This window comes from Morone saxatilis, unplaced genomic scaffold, assembly GCF_004916995.1.
Source record: "Morone saxatilis isolate NCDOM2014 unplaced genomic scaffold, NCSU_SB_2.0 Contig14, whole genome shotgun sequence".
NCBI classification, from domain to species: domain Eukaryota; kingdom Metazoa; phylum Chordata; class Actinopteri; family Moronidae; genus Morone; species Morone saxatilis.
Genome location: NW_023339696.1, coordinates 13,779,624 through 13,789,263, shown reverse-complemented (window position 1 = coordinate 13,789,263; position 9,640 = coordinate 13,779,624). Strand labels below are relative to the sequence as shown.

At 42.8% G+C, this 9,640-nt stretch overlaps 2 protein-coding genes across 2 annotated transcripts in view; one reads left to right on the top strand and one right to left on the bottom strand.

Moving 5' to 3' along the window:
• The window catches only part of ndel1b (nudE neurodevelopment protein 1-like 1b), an 8,158-nt gene extending 2,336 nt beyond the window's left edge, over positions 1-5,822 (bottom strand). Inside the window, exons 1-4 of the mRNA XM_035655268.1 lie at positions 5,673-5,822; positions 3,039-3,135; positions 1,377-1,530; positions 396-544 (exon numbers count right to left, since the gene is read on the bottom strand). Coding sequence (XP_035511161.1) covers positions 396-544; positions 1,377-1,530; positions 3,039-3,124 — 389 coding nt within the window. The 5' untranslated portion in view covers positions 3,125-3,135; positions 5,673-5,822. The remainder of the gene's footprint in view (positions 1-395; positions 545-1,376; positions 1,531-3,038; positions 3,136-5,672) is intronic.
• A 1,898-nt stretch (positions 5,823-7,720) lies between these two features.
• On the top strand, positions 7,721-9,150 carry LOC118323497 (RING finger protein 222). Its single transcript, XM_035655471.1, has one exon. It carries the CDS (start codon positions 7,797-7,799, stop codon positions 8,421-8,423), a length of 627 nt encoding a protein of 208 aa, XP_035511364.1. The 5' UTR covers positions 7,721-7,796; the 3' UTR covers positions 8,424-9,150.
• The last annotated feature ends 490 nt before the right edge of the window (positions 9,151-9,640 follow it).

Genomic DNA, 9,640 nt, shown 5'->3' with positions numbered 1-9,640 from the left:
CGTAACTAGGAATCATTTTCATTGGTTGAACGGAAAGCTTGACTAGGCATAAAAACAGTAACTAAGGAGGGCGGGGCTTAGTGAACCATCAATCACCAGAGTCATATTATAAACATAGATTCACAACCACTTTTTACATGCCTATGCTCTGTGGACTGTTCATTTATGTCAACTCTCACTTTAGTAATGTTACAGACATACAGGGGATATTTTTTGCATCAACTTCTAAAAAATCTTTATAAATAATCTTTCTAACCCTTGTTTACTAATCTCCAATTTGTAATAACCTACCAACAAGTAAATGGGCAAGTACAGTTTTTAAATAAAAGAATGTTATAATATCAATGTGTAATAATGAGACATGCATTGACCAAAATGTACTGTGTCAGTCTGACCTTTTGGCTCTCTCCAGGTCATCGTTGGCCTGCTCGAGCTCTCGGACGTATTTGTGGAGCTGCTCCTTGATGCTGCGTGTCTGGCCCAGGTCGTCCTCTAGCATAGAAATCTGTTTATAACTCTGGGCGTACTGATGCTCTAGCTTCTCCTGATAGAGATGGATAGAGTAAAGAAGAGAAAGGAGTTCAGGAGTAATTTTGTGTAGAGAATAAAGGATGTCAATCATTATTCAAATTCTTATCATTATTGGTCCAAAAAAAATGATTCTTTCTTTCATGTATTTCTTCTAAAGCGTGAAAGTGCAATTTTATATTCTATACACGATGTCATTAATAACAGCACCCCTACTACAACACGGTGAATCATCAGACAGTTAATAGGTGTTCTTTCACATAATTTCACTTTCAAAGAGCCTCTCTGTTCCCTGGGGAGGCCCTGTGGCTCATTTGCCCTGGGGTGCTTTACAGTACAGCTAATGGCACGGCCACATGCCTGTATTGAGGCCCCTTAGGGACAAAGACAGGAGAGCATGATTCATGATCTCTCTGGTTCACTGACACGGTTCATTTTTTAGCATTAGCTGCTGCTCACATGTTGGGCCATGTGAAAAATCACAATACTTTTCTGCTCTCTTGTGGCTATGGTAATTTCCTGAATGTATACACAGTGATTTGTTCAACTATGGACATGATCACCAACACCACCATTCATGCCTGCAGTGATTAAGAACCAGACTTGTCCTTGCAGTTTTCTATTTTCTTCCTCTTTATCCTGACATCCACTTAAGTAGAGCTGGAGGATTACCTAAAAGCAAGCCCTATTAAGACCTCACATACAAATAAGACACTGGACCTTGTCCTTGGGATCGCAAAACCTCTTAAGTAACAGCAAATTAGTTTATAGGTGTCCTAACCCATAGACCATAAAAGCAAGCCGAATCCCAAAATAAGCTACACGGGCAAGTTGCCAGGCCCAGTTACCTTGAGGTTGGCCATCTCGTTCTTCAGTCTCTCGTTTTCGCTTTGGAGGTCTCGAAGACGGTGTTCGGCCTGGCCAAGCTGGGCCTCCAACTCAGCTTCCAGCTCCCGGCTCCCTTCCTGGAACTCCTGCAACTCCTCCTGGGCATCATGGCAACTAGATGGTAAACACACACACACACACACACACACACACACACAGCCAGTGAGCAAAAACATAAACAATCATTGTCAATTACCAGACTCCCTGTTCACTGTCCGCCATTCAACTCTGCAGAGCTGACTGGCTGACTGACCCCGGGCTCGAGCTCTAGAAAACTGTCTGGCTTTTGTGCTGCAAGATGAGCCCGGATCAGGCATGTTCTAGTAGCGTTACCTCCAACGGCCGGAAATAAACCTGCATGAAAAGGCCAGTCAGATATTTGGAGATTTTTAACCTTCACTCCTGCCTCTGCCAAACAGGAAACAGCTCAGCATTGTCGAGTTAAGCACTCTAAATATACAGCTCTAAAGAGACAGCTGAACTGTGACAGTAGGTGGTTCGGAAGTAGCTCAGAAAAAAAAAAAAACAGGCCTGCTGTCGTACGTCCTCAGCTGTGGGAGAGGTTAAAGGTCAGAGGTGCAGAGAAAATGAGAGGGCACAGAAACAGGATGGGTGTACACACTGGTCCTGGTTGAGCCCATGCAGAGGATCTAAAAACACAAACAATAACTCATAATGTAGTAAACATTTCAAGGTGGAATAGGAAGGTAAAAATATATTTGGTTGTTGTCTAAATAGACGCTAATTTTTCCGCCTGTCCCACTGTTCTCAGATCAGGTGACTCGTGCTGGGATAATGGCCTCACAGTGGCTGGAATCCATGAATCAGTTGTTGTGCCAGGGTCGTTCCACACATACCAACACCACAGTGGCTGCTTCATCAGCAGGCTATAACTTCCCTGTTTAACAGCCAGGCTTGCCCTCTCACCCTTTTCATAGTTTAGAATGGCGACAGTGCCGTGTATGTGCAACACAGGGCAGCATCAACTGTAGGATGTCCAAATAGCCTAGTCGCAAGTTTAAAAATATCGCTTCAGAGAGATAACCTGTCAATAGGTAACTAATAAACACTGCATGCTGCCACTGTGAGCGCTTTACTGTAAAAGCGATCCCTAGAAATGCACAAAAACAGACGAGCCACAGTGAACTGTATACTTGGTGTTATTTTTTCCATGGGGTTGAAGTTTTTCCCTTATGTACCCACAGCAGGAATTTCTTAGAGAACCACGAGGAGTTTAACCCTCACTGCGCAGTTTACCACCTCCTCTGAGAGCATGAAGGGCCCCAACTCCGCAAATATAAAACACAGACAGCAATTTATATTTACACGCTCACAGAGAAGAACCACTGCCGTCTGTCCCAACACACGCTGTGGTCACTGTTGAAGTCAAAGATGTAGTCACTTCCTCCTGAGCAAACCACAGCTGTTTGTGGGCAATGATTTCAAAAAGCTTGTCTGGCCAAATGCCTTATATGGCTAAACACAGGACTTCTGTGCCGACTTTAAAGCTCGCATTCAGCAAATTAGCATCTTCCTATTACGAAAGAGTGAGCTGCCGTTCAGAATTTACATAGGGAATTGCTGACATCTGATATTTGGTTCAAGTAAATCACATCGCCTACCTTTTCTTATATTTGAGGGCTTGGGACTTCCAGTAGTCAACTTCCTCATCCTTTGACGAAAATTTGGGAATCATCTCTTTGTCCATGTCAGGGCAACCTGAGGATAAAAAGAGACGCATTTATTAGCCCCGCAGTCAACCAGGTGACTCAAGCATGGTGCAGCACTTTCGCTATTCGCATCCTCAGGCGTGTAGAATCAGATGCAGTGAATTCCCCCTTCTTATCTCAGAGCCAAAACAACTCAAGATTAAACATTTCCCTCATTCCTCAGTGGAGCAGATAACAGCAGATCTCTCTGTATTGGAAAGCGACACACAGAGTCAGATCGGCCTGGTCATGTCACCCAGCCGTTCTGAGGTCATGTCCTCCTTAGTTACTCATGAATCACTGACTACAGCCGCCAGTCTTTCAGAAGCTGGGTTTTGATAAACTGAGCCTTTCTGTGACCGGGACTAGCCTGCAAAAGTGTGCCTCTTCCTCCTTTCTAACCTGTCAGCTCAATTCACGTGATGTCAGCATAACTGATTCATTAACGGCAAATCCACGATAATTAAGTGCGGCTAATGCCGAGTAGATCAAAGCTGTCTGTTGTACTTTTAGTTCAGAAGTCTTGACCAAGTGTGAAATGTTTTCTAGCTTCCGCCCTGTTTTGCAGAAATAACACTTTACTCGACGGTCGTTCCTCTTTCCTGGTGAGCTCATAAACTCTGCGTCACTCTGTGATCTATGTGGACTAACAAGGTGTCAGGAAATTATTAAACACATCTGGAAATAGCTGCCGTGTCTGTGTGTGTTCTGTGCGGGGGTGAAATACAGCTGCTGCCACCACAGCTCCCATTACTGTAGCTCCAGGAGTATTCATAATGCAAACAGGGATTATATCAGACAACGGGTGGATGAGGCACAGGAAACAACACCCTGAACTGGACTGAAGGCCAAGAAACAACAGTTTTGGGCTTGAAGGCTTGATTATCGTTTAAACTGCCTGTGTAAAAAGTGGTTATGTAAATAAGAACATCTTGTGGTACATCTTACTGTAGCCATTACTATTATTATTACATGTTGACCATACTAGCCTGGCTTGGGTTTAGGCAAGGAGTGGGATGTGTTGTTTTCCTTTGCCAAGAAGCCGGTGGTCTAGACTCAGAGGCCAGACCGCCTGCTCTTCCCTTTAAACATTCCTCTGAGATGGCGTCATCAACAATTTACTCGCTACAGGCCCCTCACGTGTCAGTGCACTACTCTGGAAACCACGGAGGAAACTGGAGACCCAAAATACCGTAAGGGTGGAGAAAGGGAAATGTTCCAAGGCCGCCACTGACATAACATGTTAGTTGTATGACGTGACCTGGGAGGCTCCTACCAATCTGTCCGGGAACAACCCAAAATATCTCTTCTGACTGTATTCCCAGCTCATCTAACAAACTTATCAGAACTCCATTAGGTATGGGACTTTATGACTGGGATCCGGTGCTTCGTATTGATCCCCGGGCCTCACCAAAGGCACGAGCGACAGGAAACTGTTACCATGGTGACTCAGATCAAAGGCCTAATTGGGATAATCACCCCCTGAAAAAAAAAAAAAAAAAGGCAAGGCTATTTATCAACCCACTAATGAATGACTGGACACTTAAATCAAACAGGGCAATAGAGAGATCCCCCTACGCGTATCACGTAACAGGTCAAGTGCTGACACTCGGCCAGAACAAATGACAGTGCCTGTTATCTCTCATTTCAGCATCCTTTGGAGCGGTGTCAGCTTGACCCCGTGGATCCATTTGTCTGTTGTAACAATACCTGGACAGGCAGCAGGGCCCACAGGCAGCGAGGGTGGCGCTGGTGGCACTCCACTTACCGTGGAGCCATCTGGAAACTACAGACAGGGGGAAGGTCGTGAAGAGAGTTTCCTTTCCCACATTCTTGTCTCTACGTCCTCTTTTGTTGGAGATGACGAGGCGCTTACTAAGAGTTGAGAGTGCGGACACTGATGTGGTCATGTTTTTATAGTTAGGCCCATGAGAGGACTGTTACACAAATACCTCTTTGTAGGATATTGGTTTGCTCTAATGTGAGTAATAATCAGACTTTACAGGGTGTGGTGGTAGTGTTACCCTCACCTGGGCTCATATGTTGGCCCCTTGTGCTGCTGCATGAATCTCAGAGATTCAAATGAACCACTGGTCATGAAAAACCAACAAAATAAGGCGTTGCTTTAAAAAAAATGACAATTGACATGCATCACAAATAGCTGCCACTGACTGCGAACATGCATATTTTACAAACAGGACACAAATTGGAGCACTAAAAATAAACAGACAGACATTTATGAGGCCAGATTTAGTGTGTGTTATCTGATACTGCGTGGCTTGACAGACACCTCAGAAGCTCAGGTTCGTGCCAAACAGCAACGCTTTATGTTGTCAAACGAAAAAGGAAAATACCACACAAAAACGGAAATGCCATTTGAAGCAAAAAACAAAAACAAAAAACAAAATCAAAGGAAAAAACCCCTCTCGACATTTAAACCCGAGCTCGAGCTGTCATCACACAGACGCCGCGGCTGAACACGACAGCTCGACACACAACCGGGTAAAACACATCAAAACGGGATAAATTCACGGTTAAACTCGGTACCTGCTCATGTCAAATCGGTGTCCAACGGTCCTCTGTTTCAGCAGCTCGTCTTCCAGCCGGTGTTACATCCAACACACACACGCACACCTCTCCCCTGCCCTGGCCTCGGATGATACTGAAGTGACTGAGCTGTGTTTAGGAAATTGCCAACGCGTCTCCCGGAACCGACGTAAATCGTGACAGGGACGTACGTGCTGACGTAGTTTACGTTTACGTCAGAACTGGGCAGGGCTGCTGTAGAAATAGATGAACTAGAATCAGCCGCTCCTCCCTTGTTTTTTTGTTTTTTTTAGGACTGAAGATTTGTAGCCGCACAGTGGTCACTGCAGTGAACCACGAGGTGGCATATGATTGCCAGAGAATAAACCATGACACAGGGAGGGGAAACACCAAGAGCAAATAACATAATATTACCTAATAGTGGGTAGGCTAATTGTTTTATTGACCTATATTAGACTAATTGATTCCTCCTCGTTTATTTCCTTTTTTCTTTCTTTCTTTTTCTTTTAACCATTATTAGCTGTGAACTGTGCCATTAATTGCTATTGTTCTACACCACTGCCCTTTTTGTCTCACAGTTCAATTATTACTATTATTGTATGGGCCTACATCATTAATTTGATTAATTGAAATTCTATTAAAAACTGTTACTTTGAGGCTACATTTTCCAACTATATCTTTTGGTGAACTTTTGGTGAGTTAGGTATAGGCATATACAGTAACTGCAAGGCTAAAAACTGAGTAGGGTCTACTGTACATGAAAAAGCAAAGGAAATAAGTTCAAACAACTTTATTAAGACAGTATACAAATGACATCAAACTTGATTAAATTGAGTAAAATGTAAAATAATTTCTGTTTTGTTGTTGTTGTCATTTTTGAGTTGTTTTTTTGAGCATCAAATCCACAAAGAATATTATAGTAAACACAATTCTTATTTTAACACATTCACTGAAATTGAAAAGGAAATCTCACAATGTCAACATTCAGTCATTCTTGTTAGTATCTTTTCTTTCCTGTAAAAACAGCAGAGTAAATGTTAACATTGTTTAAACTTTAAATTGTCAACCAAATCAAAGATAAACAATCATCATCACCCTGCAATATTTAACTGGGCTTTAGCTTTACACAGCACTCACACATGTAGTCCCATGAAAGCTGACAATAATCACAGTTTCCAAAATGGAGGGTGTCAAGCTGAGGAGAATTTCGCATGCACTGGCAACATTATCAAGACCAGTCAACACCGTGGTTTCCTCCATGGTGATGCTCATTCAAAGTTTCCCATGCACATTACTCTCTGTTGTTCCCCATGAGACAAACACATAGACCAAGATTATTATTAACTGTACACTATGATTTTTGATGAAAACATAAATACAAATTTAGGAGATGTCAGGTCTTTTAACACACTGGGCTACGCTGACCCACTGCTCCAACATACACTCAGGGCAGGACAGCATCTCCCAAAGTCTGTGAAAGATTTGTGGGTTAGGCTACTTGCATACAGACACCATCCTATATGATGAAAAAGAGTACTCCTATTATGTTACACCATTGAAAGTTAAAACAATATTCTCACTACTTGTGCAAAAATAATAGGCCAAAATAAATAATAAAATAATTTACAAAAGCACTTAACTCAAAATGCCCCTTTTATTTTGATGTGGAAAATATGACATTTCACACGAGGTTATTTACCCAGTTCTCATACTTAATAATAAAGGGGCAATTGCTTTATTTGCACATCTAAATACTTTGTATAAAAACACGAGTTAAAGGGCTTTGTCATCATCATTTCATTACCTACAGCTTTAACAAATATCACCAGCTGATCAGGTGGTATAGTTTTGCTAATAGTCATAGAATGTCAGTGAGCATTGTTAAGGAGTCACTGTCAGTGAACCAGCTTGGCCACTTGATGATGCCTTCAGGGGACCCAATCAGTCAAGTCACAGCAGCCACAGGTGGCAGGCCCTGTTTTACAAGGCGCAGCTCTCGCCTCCACCCACAGCCAAAAGTAAAGAAAGTCATGCGCTGAGAGGAATCCATACTACATTTACCAAGGAATCTACTTTCAGCCTAAATATCCTCCCCACTCTCTTGCTGCTGGAATATTGCCTTCCATGGCATTTCACAAGGAAGAGAGCCAGGAGGACTCACAGGAGTGTCCAGTGTGCTATGATTGTCTGTCGGGATCAGAGAGGACCCTGAGCTGCGGGCATGTGTTCTGCCACGACTGTCTGGTCAAAACATGGGTCAGCATCAACAGCGATGGGAACATCAGGGACACTATTGCTTGCCCCATCTGCCGACATCTTACATTTATCAAGAAACAAAAGGAAGCGTTGGTGTCCCTCGCAGCGGACAAGAATCCAGATGAAGGGCAGACACTAGAGGTGCCTCTTCCTCTGCCACCGGGACAGCTCCAGAGCGCAGGACGCTCCTCCAGGGACACTTTACCGAGGGGAGTTAATTGGATTGCTCACTGCTTTAGGGGAATCTCTGAACGAGTCCGTCGACAGAGGTTGATCAGCCCCGGCCACAATGCGTCTCAGATCTTTATCATAAGCGCTCAAGGGCGACCCATGGCCGAAGAAGACGTGCTCAGCGTTGTGATGACTGTGGTTCAACCCCAGCGCAGGCGAAGGCGCAAGATTTGCACAACTGCACGATGCCTGATCGTTTTGCTGTCAGCATTTACTATACTCGCACTGGTGGCTGCAACTTTACCCTGGATTTTGTTGGCATAGCCCCGTGATATGTGGATGTGTGGATTATGAAGTGCCAATGGGGAATAATGAACTGACATTTATAGAAAACATCTGGTCCAGTATCGTATTTACTAGTTATGCAATGGAGTGTGTGAAGCAGTTTTTCTTTTTCTGATTAAAATGTGCATTTCAGTGAATCATCGACCCACTGAAAATGTACAATTTTGTCAATTTAATAATGTGTACTTAATGGTTTTAAAATGTGATTAGGTATTTTCCTGATTTTATTGGCATGTCCAAGTCTTTTATGGGCATTACCAAGCAACAGTCTGAAGGTTGGGAAAGCCTTGACAGCAAAGTCCTTTGTGTTGCATTCCTGTCTGTGACATGTTCTACCTGTTTATGAGAAGCAAACATGCAGGCACATTCAAAAGTTTGTAAATTCAACTAGAGAGGAAATTTTGAGATTATAATTAATAATAATCAACAATTAGAAAAATATTTGGTAGGGAAAAAAGCATTTAAATAAAAAACATTTATCTGACTTAATCCCATTGTTGTTAAAGCAGCTCAGTTCATTGTTAAGTTACCCTGTTGTTGGATACACTGTTTCTAAGCAACTTTAGGACTGAAAACTTGCAGAGCTACAACCTCTATCCCAACTTCAGGATTATTTTAGTCAGGTTACATTTTGGCAGCCAGACATGAGCTTGGTAAAGTGAAGAAGCAAGTGTGATAATAAAGACCTTGTTAAAATATACATCATGTTGACCTTCTCTCCTCCTTACATCACAAGGAAAGGTCAGACATTTAAAAAGGTTCTCATGCAATTTCCATGTTAAACTTTTCACACATGCTGATCAAGTGGATTTTTTAAAATATGCACAGAGTTGGAGGGAGTTAGTGGTTGTATTAGACCCTCAGTAATATCCTATACAACATGTGACTGGCTCATTAGCCAGTAGTGTGTACAAAGACGGTGTAAACAGAGCCACCTTTAAAGTTTTAAGTAAGAAATAATTGATGTGCCCATGGCAGTCGGAAGGAGATAGACTATCAGGAAGGGATGAGCTGTGCTGGTGCTGTAAGGAGATACACTGCTGGACTGCAGCATTAGATTACCACCGACTCTTTAAGAATCCAGACTGAGATGGAGCAGAGACCAGCACAATGCAACCATGGGTTGGTGATTCAAAACAAATGGAAAACTAGTTCATGAGTTGCCAGTATCATCACCATCCTGACAAACGTGTACA